At 45.0% G+C, this 16,801-nt stretch overlaps 1 protein-coding gene across 3 annotated transcripts in view; it reads right to left on the bottom strand.

Annotated features, from left to right (window-relative positions):
- Positions 1-16,801, bottom strand: part of LOC135541688 (calcium-dependent secretion activator 1-like) — a 199,832-nt gene that overhangs the window by 154,160 nt on the left and 28,871 nt on the right. For all 3 annotated transcript variants that reach the window (XR_010455985.1, XM_064968004.1, XM_064968005.1), the window contains exon 2: positions 14,698-14,811. Coding sequence is in view for 2 of the 3 variants with exons in the window: in XM_064968004.1 (XP_064824076.1) it covers positions 14,698-14,811 (114 nt within the window). In the remaining variant the exon portion in view is untranslated. The remainder of the gene's footprint in view (positions 1-14,697; positions 14,812-16,801) is intronic.

The following is a 16,801-nucleotide window of genomic DNA, read 5'->3' as shown; positions in this document are numbered from 1 at the left end:
AACACCTGCTTTGGACTCCTTTCCTTCCAGTTTTCTGCTGCCAATGACTGGAACAAATTGCAAAAATCGCTGATTGAAGACTTATATCTACCTCACTAACTTTAAGCATCAGCTTTCTGACCAACTTACTGATCGCTGCAGCTGTAGACATTCCATCTGTAAATAGCCCATCCAACTATCTACCTCATCCCCATACTGTTTTAATTTACTTTTTTTTCTCTTTTGCACACCAGTATTTCTTCTTGCACATCATCATCTGCTCATCTATCACTCCAGTGTTAATTTGCTCAATTTTAATTACTTCGCTACTATTGGCCTATTTATCGCTTTACCTCCTTTCTCCATTTGCACACACTGTATATAGATTTTTCTATTGTGTTATTGACTGTACTTTTGTTCATCCCATGTGTAACTCTGTGTTGTTGTTGTTTTGTCGCACTGCTTTGCTTTATCTTGGCCAGGTCGCAGTTGTAAATGAGAACTTGTTCTCAACTGGCCTACCTGGTTAAATAAAGGTGAAATTAAATTTAAAAAATAAGATGTTAAAACCTTTCAACGACAATTGAACTCATTTCTAGACATCATATTTTTACTCTCTCCATCACTGCAGTTGTCCTCAGGAGACAGGTCAGTGTCTGTATGGAGAACATATGTCTAAAGGTGGAGTCAAGGTTCTACTTCATTGCCCTGTAGCACTACACCTACGAGGCAGAGGACATCAAGTTTGGACCTCTGAGTCACCTTTGACCTTGACGTAACTTTCTTCTAAGGCTTTTGGGGTCATATAAGTTCCCTAACTCATCTTGTGCCTTACACAACTCAGTACACACTGTATGTATCCCTCCACCTTCCTCAGTGGGAGGAGGTGTTGATAACCGTGATACATCCCAGTGTGATCTCAACGAACAGCCGCTGTGCTAACAACATGCCTGATGACGACAACTAGATGATATTCCTCCACCCTGGATCACAGTAAAGACACACCTTTTCTCTCTGTCTGTGTACTGTATATTTGCTGCATGTAAGAGAGTGAGTAATGGGTCTGTATATGCACATGTGTAGTGTAGGATATACATGATGTGTACATGAGTCTCCTCTGAGTCTGTATACACCCTGTATTACAGGCCTGTGTTTTGTGTTACACTTTTCTTGTGTGTAATTTAGTGCAGTGTTTTGTGACCCCTCTCTCTCTCATCTCCTCATACCAGAGTTTCTAGGCAGGGATGGACGACAGTGTTTGTCTGAGCCTGCCCCTCTACTCTGCACTCAGTGATGTCCAGTCCTCATATACACCCATTGTAACGGTTCTCGTCTGTCGAAGGAGAAGCGGACCAAAATGCAGCGTGGTATTTTTGAGACATGTTTAATGACGAATGAAAAAACAAACTATACAAAAACAACAAACGGAACGAAAACCTATACAGCCTCTGGTGACAACAAACACAGAGACAGGAACAATCACCCACGAAATACTCAAAGAATATGGCTGCCTAAATATGGTTCCCAATCAGAGACAACGATAAACACCTGCCTCTGATTGAGAACCACTCCAGACAGCCATAGACTATGCTAGATAACCCCCACTAAGCCACACACCCAATACCTAACAAAACCCCAAGACAAAACACACCACAATAAACCCATGTCACACCCTGGCCTGACCAAATAAATAAAGACAAACACAATAAACTTCGACCAGGGTGTGACACCCATTGACTCGGTATGTCCCCACACACTATTAAACACCTAGACACACCGAAGACTTTTGCATAAATAATGCATTGTTGTCACTTCCATAACAATTCGAGCTACAAGGATTTTAATTTAGCCCTTCGACTCCATACTAAATCTAATTCCATCTCCAGTATTTTTCTGTCCTCTCTATAGATTGTGCTGTAGCCCCACTGAAAGAACCTGGAAATCTTTACTAGTTCTGAGGGAGGTGATGTGGCCACCAACAGTGCCCGGGACACGTTCCAGCATTACTGCTGTCTGGAGCACAGCCACAGTGTGGTCAAGAGCCCCCCACAGACATATTCTGCAACCTCGCCTCAGACAGTATGACCATCAGCTGAAGTTCACTCTGGGGAGGGATAACGTGGTGGCAGACCTCCTCAGACAGTATGACCATCAGCTGAAGTTCACTCTGGGGAGGGATAACGTGGTGGCCGACCTCCTCAGACAGTATGACCATCAGCTGAAGTTCACTCTGGGGAGGGATAACGTGGTGGCCAACCTCCTCAGACAGTATGACTATCAGCTGAAGTTCACTCTGGGGAGGGATAACGTGGTGGCCAACCTCCTCAGACAGTATGACTATCAGCTGAAGTTCACTCTGGGGAGGGATAACGTGGTGGCAGACCTCCTCAGACAGTATGACCATCAGCTGAAGTTCACTCTGGGGAGGGATAACGTGGTGGCCAACCTCCTCAGACAGTATGACCATCAGCTGAAGTTCACTCTGGGGAGGGATAACGTGGTGGCAGACCTCCTCAGACAGTATGACCATCAGCTGAAGTTCACTCTGGGGAGGGATAACGTGGTGGCCAACCTCCTCAGACAGTATGACTATCAGCTGAAGTTCACTCTGGGGAGGGATAACGTGGTGGCAGACCTCCTCAGACAGTATGACCATCAGCTGAAGTTCACTCTGGGGAGGGATAACGTGGTGGCCGACCTCCTCAGACAGTATGACCATCAGCTGAAGTTCACTCTGGGGAGGGATAACGTGGTGGCAGACCTCCTCAGACAGTATGACCATCAGCTGAAGTTCACTCTGGGGAGGGATAACGTGGTGGCAACCTCCTCAGACAGTATGACCATCAGCTGAAGTTCACTCTGGGGAGGGATAACGTGGTGGCAGACCTCCTCAGACAGTATGACATCAGCTGAAGTTCACTCTGGGGAGGGATAGTTCAACTCTCAGACAGTATGACTATCAGGAGGGATAGACAGTATGACCATCAGCTGAAGTTCACTCAGACCTCCTCAGACAGTATGACCATCAGCTGAAGTTCACTCTGGGGAGGGATAACGTGGTGGCAGACCTCCTCAGACAGTATGACCATCAGCTGAAGTTCACTCTGGGGAGGGATAACGTGGTGGCAGACCTCCTCAGACAGTATGACTATCAGCTGAAGTTCACTCTGGGGAGGGATAACGTGGTGGCCGACCTCCTCAGACAGTATGACCATCAGCTGAAGTTCACTCTGGGGAGGGATAACGTGGTGGCAGACCTCCTCAGACAGTATGACCATCAGCTGAAGTTCACTCTGGGGAGGGATAACGTGGTGGCCAACCTCCTCAGACAGTATGACTATCAGCTGAAGTTCACTCTGGGGAGGGATAACGTGGTGGCAGACCTCCTCAGACAGTATGACCATCAGCTGAAGTTCACTCTGGGGAGGGATAACGTGGTGGCCGACCTCCTCAGACAGTATGACCATCAGCTGAAGTTCACTCTGGGGAGGGATAACGTGGTGGCAGACCTCCTCAGACAGTATGACCATCAGCTGAAGTTCACTCTGGGGAGGGATAACGTGGTGGCAGACCTCCTCAGACAGTATGACTATCAGCTGAAGTTCACTCTGGGGAGGGATAACGTGGTGGCCGACCTCCTCAGACAGTATGACCATCAGCTGAAGTTCACTCTGGGGAGGGATAACGTGGTGGCCGACCTCCTCAGACAGTATGACCATCAGCTGAAGTTCACTCTGGGGAGGGATAACGTGGTGGCAGACCTCCTCAGACAGTATGACCATCAGCTGAAGTTCACTCTGGGGAGGGATAACGTGGTGGCAGACCTCCTCAGACAGTATGACCATCAGCTGAAGTTCACTCTGGGGAGGGATAACGTGGTGGCAGACCTCCTCAGACAGTATGACCATCAGCTGAAGTTCACTCTGGGGAGGGATAACGTGGTGGCAGACCACCTCAGACAGTATGACCATCAGCTGAAGTTCACTCTGGGGAGGGATAACGTGGTGGCCAACCTCCTCAGACAGTATGACTATCAGCTGAAGTTCACTCTGGGGAGGGATAACGTGGTGGCAGACCTCCTCAGACAGTATGACCATCAGCTGAAGTTCACTCTGGGGAGGGATAACGTGGTGGCCGACCTCCTCAGACAGTATGACCATCAGCTGAAGTTCACTCTGGGGAGGGATAACGTGGTGGCAGACCACCTCAGACAGTATGACCATCAGCTGAAGTTCACTCTGGGGAGGGATAACGTGGTGGCAGACCTCCTCAGACAGTATGACTATCAGCTGAAGTTCACTCTGGGGAGGGATAACGTGGTGGCCGACCTCCTCAGACAGTATGACCATCAGCTGAAGTTCACTCTGGGGAGGGATAACGTGGTGGCAGACCTTCTCTCATGCTCCTACTCCGACCGTCTTGCCAGACGACAACGAAACAGAGATCGTACAAATGCACTACTCTCCCCTTCAGTCAGCCGTCTCACTGGAGGAGCTGAAGCAAGCATCGGAACAGGATCCCACACGGTCTACCCTGCACACCTACATATGCACTGGATGGCCAGCGGTCAGGCACCGACCACGACATTGAAGCCCTGATCAGAGATTGTGCTGCATGCCTCCTCAGTGGGAAAACAGGAACCCCCTTGCAGCCTCTCGCGTGGCCTTCCTGCCCCTGGAAGCACATCCAGCTGGACATCTGTGGCGAGATCCATGGGCACGCAGTCCCTCGCCATCAGTGCTTCCTGGTGGTGGCATATGACCTCCACTCTAAGTGGCCAGAAGTGCTAGACAGCCTGTTCACAAGGTGGGGCCTACCCCTCACCACAGACAATGGGGCCCAGCTAACCTCTGACGAGTTCTCGTCCTATCTCAGCAACAAGGGAATCAAACACATCCTCGCGGCCTACTACAACCCAGAAGCTGGTCCAGAGGTGCACGTTCCAAACTGCTTTGAACCAAACACCAATGCACTACAGAGAAAGCAAACACACAAAAATACAGGTCTCCCCGAAATCTCTCATGCTAGGTTGCGAGATGGAACTACCACTGGACAGACTCAGAAGACAGAGAGTAGCAGAACCGGTGACTATGCGCACCTATGAAAAGCAGGCAGTGACCAGGCACCAAAGAACAACGAAACAGCATTTCGACAAGGCGCACAGGGTGAAGAAGCCAATCATCCAAGTGTCAGACTGCGCCTGAGCCCGATGACCTCAGCGATGCAACAAAATGGCCTCATTCTGGTCGGACCCCTTGCAGGTCAACTGGGGCACGCCACCTCATGCTGAGCAATGGATCACGCTGGCACGCCAGCCACCTCAGAAAAGTACCAGCCCCTCAAAGAACACAAATGCCCACAAAGCTGACTTACAGGCCAGAGACGCCGCGTGATGGACCTCCTCCACTACATCCACCCGAGCCCCAGCCTCCGTGGGCTCCCCAAGGGCCAAAGCCACAAGCGGGGTTGCTGAAGAACGGCCTATGTGGGCACGAACTCGACCTGCTCATCTGGGGGACTACTTAACCTCCGTTCATTCTTAGGCTCCGTTAGGCATCTTAGTCAACCTCCAGGTTAATGGACTGAACTGGCTAGTACGCAGAGTCGTTATTTACCTCTTACGTTTAAGGGTTAATGTTACTTTGGGGTCTAGCAAAATTAAGGCAGTTTATACATTACAATACATTCACAGATTTCACTACACACTGTGTGCCCTCAGGCCCCTACTCCACCACTACCACATATCTAGAGTACAAAATCTATATGTACATGTGTGTATAGTGCATATGTTATCTGTGCCTATGTGGATTGGTACAGTTCACCTCATGTATGCATGTGTCTGTGCCTATGTTTGTGTTGCTTCACAGTCCCCGATGTTCCATAAGGTGTATTTTTTATCTGTTTTTTAATCTAATTTTACTGCTTGCATCAGTTACTTGATGTGGAATACAGTTCCATGTAGTACTGTGTGCCTCCCATAGTTTGTTCTGGACTTGGGGATTGTGAAGAAACCTCTTGGCACGTCTTGTGGGGTATGCATGGGTGTCAACATGTCAATACCTCTCATAAATACAAGTAGTGACGAAGTCAATCTCTCCTCCACTTTGAGCCAGGAGAGACTGACATGCATATTTATTAATATTAGCTCTCTGTGTTGGCTCAAAGACGTGCTGCCCTGCTTTGAGCCAATTGCAATTTTTCTGAGTCCCTTTCACTGGCACCTGACCACATGACTGAACAGTAGTCCAGGCGCGACAAAACTAGGGTCTGTAGGACCTGCCTTGTTGTTAGTGTTGTTAAGAAGGTAGAGCAGCACTTTATTATGAACAGACATCTCCACATCTTAGCTACTGTTGTATCAATATGTTTTGACCATGACAGTTTACAATACAGGGTTACTCCAAGCAGTTTAGTCACTTCAACTGGCTAAATTTCCACATTATTTATTACAAGATTTCGTTTAGGGTTAGTGAATGATTTGTCCCAAATACAATGCTTTTTCATTTTATAAACATTTAGGACTCACATATTCCTTGCAACCCACTCAAAATAACTGCAGGTCTTTGTTAAGTGTAGCAGTCATTTCACTCGCTGTAGTAGCTGACTTGTATAGCGTTGAGTCATCTGTATACACACAGTAGATACATTGGCTTTACTCAAAGCCAGTGGCATGTCATTAGTAAATATAGAAAAAAGTAAGAGGCTTTACAGCTGCCCTGAACACCATCTGTATTCTATTATATAGGTAAATCTTTATCCACAATATAGCAGGGGGTGTAAAGCCATAACACATACGTTTTTCCAGCAGTAGACTATGATCGATAATGTCAAAAGCAGCACTGAAGTCTAACAAAACAGCCCCCACAATCTTTTTATCATGAATTTCAGTCATTTGTGTAAGTGCTGTCCTTGTTGAATGTTCTTCCCTATAAGTGTGCTGAAAGTTTGTTGTCAATTTGTTTACTGTAAGATGGCATTGTATCTGGTCAAACACAACGTTTCCCAAAAGGTTACTGAGGGTTGGTAACAGGCTGATTGGTCGGTTATTTGAACCAGTAAAGGGGCTTTACTATTCTTGGGTAGCGGAACTACTTTTGCTTCCCTCCAGGCCTGAGGGCACACACTTTCTAGTAGGCATAAATTGAAAATATGGCAAATAGGAGTGGCAATATCCTCTGCTATTATCCTCAGTAATTTTCCATCCAGGTTGTCAGACCCCGGTGGTTTGCCATTGATGATAAACAACAATAATTGTTTCACCTCTTCCACACTCACTTTAAGGAATTCAAAATTACAATGCTTGTCTTTCATAATTTGGTCAGATATACTTGGAAGTGTAGTGTCAGAATTTGTTGCTGGCATGTCATGCTTAAATTTGCTGATCTTGCCAATGAAAAAATCATTAAAGTAATTGACAATATCTATTGAGTTTACCTTTGTTCACAAAATGTTCTTTAAGGTGCTCCAGAGCTTTTTATGATCATTATTTATGTAATTTATATTTGTAACAGTGTAGTTACTTCTTCTTTTATTCAGTTTAGTCACATGATTTCTCAATTTATAGTACGTTTGCCAATCAGTTGTGCAGCCAGACTTATTTGCCATTATTTTTGCCTCATCCCTTGCAACCATACAATTTTTAAATTCCTAATCAATGCACTGGGATTGAACAGTTTTTACAGTCATTTTCTTAATGGGTGACTGCTTATTAGTAACTGGAATAAGCAATTTTATAAATGTGTCAAGTGCAGTGTCTGTTTGCTCCTCACTACAAACCGAGGACCAACAAATATTCTTTACATCAATAACCATAGGAATCACTACAACACTTTTTGTATGACCTCTTATACACTATATTAGGCCCAGCCTTTGGAACTTTGGTTTTCCTACTATCTGGATTTCTGTAGCATTAGTAAAGATGTGATCGATACATTTTGATGATTTCATTGCTGTGCTGTTTGTAACTGCCCTGGTAGGTCGACTGATAACCTGAAGCAGGTTGCAGGGACTGGTTACAGTTTGAAGCTTTTTTGTGAGTATGCAGCTTGATGAAAGCCAGTCGACATTTAAATCACCCAGAAAATATACCTCTCTCTTAATATCACATACCTTATCAATCATTTCACACATATTATCCAGATACTGACAGTTAGCACGTGGTGGTCTATAGCAGCTCCCCACAAGAATGGGCTTCAGGTGAGGCAGATGAACCTGTAGCCATATTACTTCAACAGTATTTAGCATGAGATCCTCTCTCATCTTTACAGGAATGTGGTTCTTGAATATTAACAGCAACACCTCCACCTGACACGTTGGTATGAATGATTTGGGAGACAGGCGGAAGAATGTGTAATAGGGTTTTTATTTACACCCAAATTACGGCGTGCAGAGTAAAGGCACGGGGATGAAGACCAAACAAACACTATACAAAACACAGGGTTGAAACCCAAACAAAAAAGAGAGGAGTACCTAAAATAAATAACACAAGCGCACAATGATTAACACACGGGACGAGACCATAATCATCTACGCAATCCAGAATGGCACGAAAGCCCAAAATACACAGCACAGGTACTCACACGCACCGACAGACATTGTAACAATAATCGACAGACACTGGAGAACAAAGAACACACTTATACAATTACTAATCACTTGGAATAGGGAGCAGGTGTGTGTAATGACAGTTCCAGAGGGATCTGTGAAACCACCATTGGCATTTCTATATTTTCTCAAATTGTTTTAACCTTGTATTGCTACTACTGTATCATTAAAGTTATTATCTAAGTGAGTTTCAGAGGTGTCAGAATATGAATGACATCTGTTACTAGCAAATTATTGATTTCATGAACCTTGTTTCTTAAGAAAGATATGGTAATGTGGGCTATTTTGAGCACTTTTTGTCTGGGAAGCTTACTTGTTTTCATTGCTTTACTGGAAAGCTTAGCTGGAGTAGATATGTGATTTACTGTATGTTAGTGCATGGCAAGTTGCACACAGTGGACTTCCTCCTAGGGCACACCGCCTCAGTGCTAACAGTGTAAATCTGGTTCATAGGCACATGATTACTGCATACTATAGCTGTAATATCAGCAATGGCATTCCAGGCAGTTAGGGGGACATAAATTAGGTTACTTACATTGTACATTTGCTGAAGCATTATGAGAACTCTGCATCATAATGGTAGGGATAAGCTGAGCTGGGCTTTGGTCATTGATAAGTCATTGTCTCAACGCAGCCTTATAATGCTGCGAAAGGATCCAGGAACCAAAATTATTTGTGTGGATCCCATCCTCCTTACAAAACATGTTTTGTTTCCAAAAGGTATCGAAATTGTCAACAGAAGTTGCACCCATTGAGCTGTAGTAATCACATAGCCAGTTGTGAAGAGAAAGAATCCTGAGAAAGCGTTCAATGCCATGATTCATAGAGGGCACAGGGCCAAATATGATTGGTCTTTGGTTAGTGTCTAGCAGAGAGTCAATCAGCTCTTCCAGTTTCAACTGTTCAGACCTACCCTTCACAATGTCATTAAAACTCACATGGACTATGATAGAACCGATGTCCATGACCTGACGTAGTACATGTGGGAGCAGCTTAGTAATGTAATTTACTCAAGCTCCGGCATAGGACAATGTTTTTGCACCAGGAACAGTCACAATTCCTACCATGGAGCTGCCTAAAATCACAGCTGGGAACCCTTTATGGATGGGCGAGAGGTAGGATGACTTAAGCCAGATGCCCCTGGTGCCTGGTGCAGGCCTCCGACAGATGGAGAAGCCCAGATTAGTCCAGAGCAGGGAAGGAAGGTTGCAGACGTCAAATTCTAAATCGTAGTAGTAGGCACTGCGGCCGCTGACACAGGCACCCCCAGCAACGAAGGTGCAGGAAAATCAGGCTCCAGGACGGCGAAAATATTAGTTGTTTGTATCTGCTCCGGGCCTCTCGTTAGGAATGTAGACTGCTTTGCGGGAGGCTGCTGTCTTCGGCTTCCACGGCTCGTGACATATGACCATTGTTGATTGCCTTGCTCCACTTGCTGTGCTCCTTCTACTCTGCTATCAGATGGGGGAGATCCAGGCAACACCGGGCAGTCGGATAACGACAAACAACAAGGCGAAGATGCATCCAACAAGTGTGAACGCCGTCCAGCCACCGGAGTAGAAAATGTAAACATTCTACTCTGCGTTTTCCCCAGATTCTTACATAGGCTGGCGACCTGCGTGATATATTCAGCCCTAGGTTGAAACTTTTACTTACTAAATCACACTCTGACCAGACATCAGTACACACACAGTCAGAGTAGAGAGGAAGTGACAGGAGTTGAGTTGAGAATAATTGCGACAAAGTCATGTCATTGTTTTAGGTAGAATCTTATGTTGAATGATACGTTTGTTATCCGTTTGCACATATAACTTTGTTCAATTTGTGCTCTTTCCACAGATGGCTCTGGCTTGCTGATAACATCTGAACTGATCAGACTCCCCATGTGATTCGACTCCTATATTACTGCCTGTACTCAATAACATTTCCAATGGTAAATTGAAATAATTTGAGACTGTAATTTGATAGGCAATTGTGGTTCCCAATCAGACAGTTACTATAAAACAAATCTGCTGTCCTCAGTTAAATGTTTGGTGAATGCATAGCGTTGCTTTGTCCTCAGTCCTCCTTTGAATGCTGTGTGTACCATGATAACATGTTGACCTGAGTTTGGCTGGCTAATCATATAATTTCAGTTTAAATTCTATTCGGCACTCGTTATGTACTGTAGTACATAAGTATTTAGCTCTCCCCTTCATGTCACCATATCATTTAAAAATACCCCATGTGCTGCATGTATGCCCTTGGGATTAATACAGTAAATATCCGAAATATTGGATACTGCTTTCATCTGTCAGGACTTCTACCGAAGGTAACTCCTCTCCCTGTTCGGGCGGCGCTCGGCGTCGCCGGTTTACTAGCCGCCAACGATTCCTTTTTCCTTTTCTGGTTGTTTTGTCTGTGTTCCTTTTCACACCTGGTTTCATTTGCGTTCATTTCTGTGTGTATATAGGGCACCTGTTGCCTGCCTTATTTCGTGCGGGATTTGCGCTCGATTATCTTTAATGTTTATTGTTTTCACAATTACGCACGTGTATGTAAGTGTCGTAACTCAGTTGGTTCCTCCGAGTTTCTTTATTGTTTTCACTATTAAGGCAAGAGTATGTAAGTGTCGGAACTGTGGTTGTTCCTCCGTGTGTTGGCACGAGTTTCTGATTCTTCAAGAGCAAAGTTTTGGGATTTTCATCTGTGCCATGTCTGTGTTGGTGGACTAAATACACTGCTCAAAAAAATAAAGGAAACACTAAAATAACACATCCTAGATCTGAATGAATGAAATATACTAAAAAATACTTTTTTCTTTACATAGTTGAATGTGCTGACAACAAAATCACACAAAAATGATCAATGGAAATCAAATTTATCAACCCATGGAGGTCTGGATTTGGAGTCACTCAAAATTAAAGTGGAAAACCACACTATAGGCTGATCCAACTTTGATGTAATGTCCATAAAACAAGTCAAAATGAGGCTCAGTAGTGTGTGTGGCCTCCACGTGCCTGTATGACCTCCCTACAATGCCTGGGCATGCTCCTGATGAGGTGGCGGATGGTCTCCTGAGGGATCTCCCAGACCTGGACTAAAGCATCCGCCAAGTCCTGGACAGTCTGTGGTGCAACGTGGCGTTGGTGGATGGAGCGAGACATGATGTCCCAGATGTGCTCAATTGGATTCAGGTCTGGGGATCGGGCGGGCCAGTCCATAGCATCAATGCCTTCCCCTTGCAGGAACTGCTGACACACTCCAGCCACATGAGGTCTAGCATAGTCTTGCATTAGGAGGAACCCAGGGCCAACTGCACCAGCATATGGTCTCACAAGGGGTCTGAGGATCTCATCTCGGTACCTAATGGCTGTCAGGCTACCTCTGGCGAGCACACAAAGAAATGCCACCCCACACCATGACTGACCCACCGCCAAACCGGTCATGCTGGAGGATATTGCAGGCGGCAGAACGTTCTCCACGGCGTCTCCAGACTGTCACGTCTGTTACGTGCTCAGTGTGAACCTGCTTTCATCTGTGAAGAGCACATGGTGCCCGTGGCATATTTGCCAGTCTTGGTGTTTTCTGGCAAATGCCAAACGTCCTGCACGGTGTTGGGCTGTGAGCACAATCCCCACCTGTGGATGTCGGGCTCTCATACCACCCTCATGGAGTCTGTTTCTGACCGTTTGAGCAGACACATGCACATTTGTGGCCTGTTGGAGGTCATTTTGCAGGGCTCTGGCAGTGCTCCTCCTGCTCCTCCTTGCACAAAGGCGGAGGTAGCGGTCCTGCTGCTGGGTTGTTGCCCTCCTACTGCCTCCTCCACGTCTCCTGATGTACTGGCCTGTCTCCTGGTAGTGCCTCCATGCTCTGGACACTACGCTGACAGACACAGCAAACCTTCTTGCCACAGCTCGCATTGATGTGTCATCCTGGATGAGATGCACTACCTGAGCCACTTGTGTGGGTTGTAATCTCCGTCTCATGCTACCACTAGAGTGAAAGCACCGCCAACATTCAAAAGTGACCAAAACATCAGCCAGGAAGCGTAGGAACTGAGAAATGGTCTGTGGTCACCACCTGCAGAACCACTCCTTTATTAGGGGTGTCTTGCTAATTGCCTATAATTTCCACCTGTTGTCTATTCTATTTGCACAACAGCATGTAACATTTATTGTCAATCAGTGTTGCTTCCTAAGTGGACAGTCTGATTTCACAGAAGTGTGATTGATATGGAGTTACATTGTGTTGTTTAAGTGTTCCCTTTATTTTTTTGAGCAGTGTATATTAAACACGCTTCTCAAAAATCCCTGCTCTCCTGTGCCTGACTCTTACACCTCTCACCGAGACGCACCTTATTACATCATCTCAATTCCTACACTTTCTCTGAACTACCCTCCTGGTCCTTCTTCTCTTTCAATGGTATCATCATTATGCCTTATTATGTGTGTACCCACATGTTATTCCCAACAATGGATGCATTATATTTAGCCATGTTAAATGATGTCCAGGGCCTAGTGTGTGATGAATGAACCTGTTTGATCACATCCACATTATGTCCATAATCCAATTATTCTTTGATACATTAACTCCCTCATATCAAGCAAACAGCTACCAGACACTTTGTGGAAAAGTGAAGAGAAAGTATTATATAGTGATGGACTATGGTGTTACTTAGCTAGTACAGACTGTCTGCTTTTCGTCTTACAGACAAACGTTAGTGGCTAACAAGTAATTAGTTAGCTAGCTAACTTTAGCAAGTAGATTCCACTCAACTAAAAGTGTAGTATAGCTTTGGAATTTATTTCCCAATTGCTTTGCTTATGTATCATGTTGAAGATGGGTTTCCCAAGTCGGTCAGTGCTACCTGTTCGAGCTGGCTATCAAGCTAAACAGATGGCTCTGAATCTCATCTGTTTGAAGTCATGCACCCAAGAAGACTCAGCCAATCACACAACGCAACACTGTACTGGCCACTGGCAAGCATTCGCCTGCCCCCACCAGCCTGTAATCCAATCGAAAGAAAAAAGACATTGACACCCAAAGGTGCCAAGACCTGAGAGAGAGCAACTTGAGAAATTGAGAGTGAAAACTTAACAGACATGCCTATTGTTGGTAAACAATTTGATGCTTTCCAATACATTTTTCACGTTTGAACAACATTTCTTTGCTTACGGTTCTGTATTTTTTTATTCCAAAATGTTTATTTTTGATCTGCGGCAATGATGTTCTGCTCACTCAAAGTCGCACTTGCAAGCTCTCAAGTTTGGCCTGTGCGCTTGTGGGACCCATCCTCTCGGACTTGGCCAAATATCTGTGCTTTCAACTGGTCTATGCCCTCGCAGCACTCATCTTCTGCTCACAGGACGCATCCTCTGCTCTCTTGATTCAGTGTTTACTTGCTCAATGATGTTCCATCTTGCTCAACAACATCATTTCGCACGCGCTCGATTTTAGAGATGAATTTGACGCCATACTCCTTTGTTTGTTTTTGACGTTGAGGGAGAGGTTATTTACCTGGCACCACTCCACCAGGGCTCTAACCTCCTCCCTAGAGGCTGTCTCATTGTTGTTGGTAATCGGGCCAACTTGATGATTGAGTTGGGGTCATGCGTAGCCACAGGGCTGAGCACACAACCCTGTTAGGTTATCTCATAGTATTATAAGACTGTGACACACTCCAGGGACCCGTTTTTTCAAAATGCAACCGGATAGGATTAAATGCATAGAAATAGAATTAATAGAACGGTTATATCACTGACTTGAATGTCTGTTCTATTCATTATATTTCTATGCATTTAATCCTATCTGATTGTGGAAATCCGATCAGATAGCTTTTGAAAAACTGGGCCCAGGGGGTGAAGACTGCAAGTTAGTCACCGAGAGAGAGATAGAAGAGAGGGTTTGCCTGCTAGTAGCTCTGGACTGGTAGTAATACTATGGGATTGAGAGAGAGAGAGAGAGAGAGAGAGAGAGAGAGACACAGAGAGTAAGTGAGAGAGACAGAGAGAGTAAGTGAGTAAGAGAGAGAGAAGTGAGAGAGAGAGAGAGAGAGAGAGAGAGTAGGTGAGAGAGTAAGTGAGAGAGGTTATGGGTCTGTGGCAGTAGAGAGAGGTTATGTTACTGTACCTCATAGTAACTCTGGACTGCGTTGATGAAAGCTTCGTCAGCCACTATCTGGGTGTCTCCGTTGAGGAAGGCCTTGAAGCGGTCGTTGGTCTGCCGGAGCTGCTGCTCTGTGATCTGGGGAGGCAGAGAACACATTGAGGACACTTCAATAACACAGCCATATAACACAGAGGACATCTCAATGACAGTGATATAACACATAGGACAACTCAATGACAGCCACATAACACAGAGGACATCTTAATGACAGTGATATAACACAGAGGACATCTCAATGACAGCGATATAACACAAAGGACATCTCAATGACAGTGATATAACACAGAGGACATGTCAATTACAGTGAGATATCACAGCCATGGGTAGGGATAGATACTCATTAGTCACAGAAGGGATATGTATGGGTTATAGCTATGAAAGACAGTTGACTTACATTTGTCAAGGTACACTCCCCTATGAACAATTTAAACATTTTTTATTTTTTTATTTCACCTTAATTTAACCAGGTAGGCCAGTTGAGAACAAGTTCTCATTTACAACTGCGACCTGGCCAAGACAAAGCAAAGGAGTGCGAAACAAACAACAACACAGAGTTACACATGGAATAAACAAACGTACAGTCAATAACACAATAGAAAAATCTATATACAGTGTGTGCAAATGAGGTAAGATAAAGGAGGTAGATAGGCAATAGATAGGCCGTAGTGGCAAAGTAATTACAATTTAGCAATTAAACACTGGAGTGATACATGTGCAGAAGGTGAATGTGCAAGTAGAGAAACTGGTGTGCAAAGGAGAATTTTTTTTTTTTTAAATATGGGGATGAGGTAGTTGGATGGGCTATTTACAAATGGGCTATGTACAGGTGCAATGGTCTGTGAGCTGCTATGAAAACTGATGTGTAAGAGATATGAGTCTCCAGCTTCAGTGATTTTGCAATCATTCCAGTCATTGGCAGCAGAGAACTGGAAGGAAAGGTGGCAAAGGAGGAATAGGCGTTGGGGGTGACCAGTGAAATATACCTGCTGGGGAGTGTGCCACGGGTGGGTGCTGCTGTGGTGACCAGTGAGTTGAGATAAGGTGGTGCTTTACCAAGCAAAGACTTATAGATGACCTGGAGCCAGTGGGATTGGCGACAAGTATGAAGCGAGGGCCAGCCAACGAGAGCATTTAGGTTGCAGTGGTGGGTAGTATATGGGGTTTTGGTGACAAAACAGATGGCACTGTGATAGACTGCATCCAATTGGTCAGATTACGAGGGTATGTTTGGCAGCATGTGTGAAGGATGCTTTGTTTTGCAAAATAGGAAGCTGATTCTAGATTTTAATTTTGGATTTTAATTTTGGATTGTAGATGCTTAATGTGAGTCTAGAAGGAGAGTTTACTGTCTAAACAGACACCTAGGTATTTGTAATTGTCCATATATTCTAAGTCAGAAGCGTCCAGAGTAGTGATGCTGGATGGGCGGGCAGGCAGGTGCAGGCAGCGATCGGTTGAAGAGCATGCATTTAGTTTTACTTGCAGAGCAGTTGGAGGCCGCGGAAGGAGAGTTGTATGGCATTGAAGCTCATCTGGAGGTTTGTTAACACAGTGTCAAAAGAAGGGCCAGAAAATTACAGAATGGTGTCCTCTGTGTAAAGGTGAATCAGAGAATCACCAGCAGCAAGAGCAACATCATTGATGTATACAGAGAAAAGAGTCGGGCCGGGTTTGTGTGAGATTGAGGGCATCTAGCTTAGATTATAGAATGGCCGGAGTGTTAAGCACGAGCTCTGAAGATATTCACTAGTAGAACACAGGGCACAGACCTGGATAGCATGACAGGTAGATTGCAACTCTGCAGTGGACTCTGCAGTAGATTGCAACTCCACCCCATTCGGCAGCTCTATCTTGTAACATGTTATAGTTGGAGATGGAAATTTCAAGGTTTTTGGTGGCCTTCCTAAACAAGGATTCAGACATGGCTAGGACATCCGGGTTGGCAGAGTGTGCTAAAGCAGTGAGTAAAACAGTGAGTAAAACAAACTTAGGGAGGAGGCTTCTAATGTTAACATGCATGAAACCAAGGCTTTTACAGTTACAGAGGTCAACAAATGAGAGCGCC

The sequence above is a fragment of the Oncorhynchus masou genome, chromosome 6 (genome assembly GCF_036934945.1).
Source record: "Oncorhynchus masou masou isolate Uvic2021 chromosome 6, UVic_Omas_1.1, whole genome shotgun sequence".
Taxonomy (NCBI): domain Eukaryota; kingdom Metazoa; phylum Chordata; class Actinopteri; order Salmoniformes; family Salmonidae; genus Oncorhynchus; species Oncorhynchus masou.
Note: the sequence above shows the minus strand (reverse complement) of the source record. Positions and strands in the feature narration are given on the sequence as shown.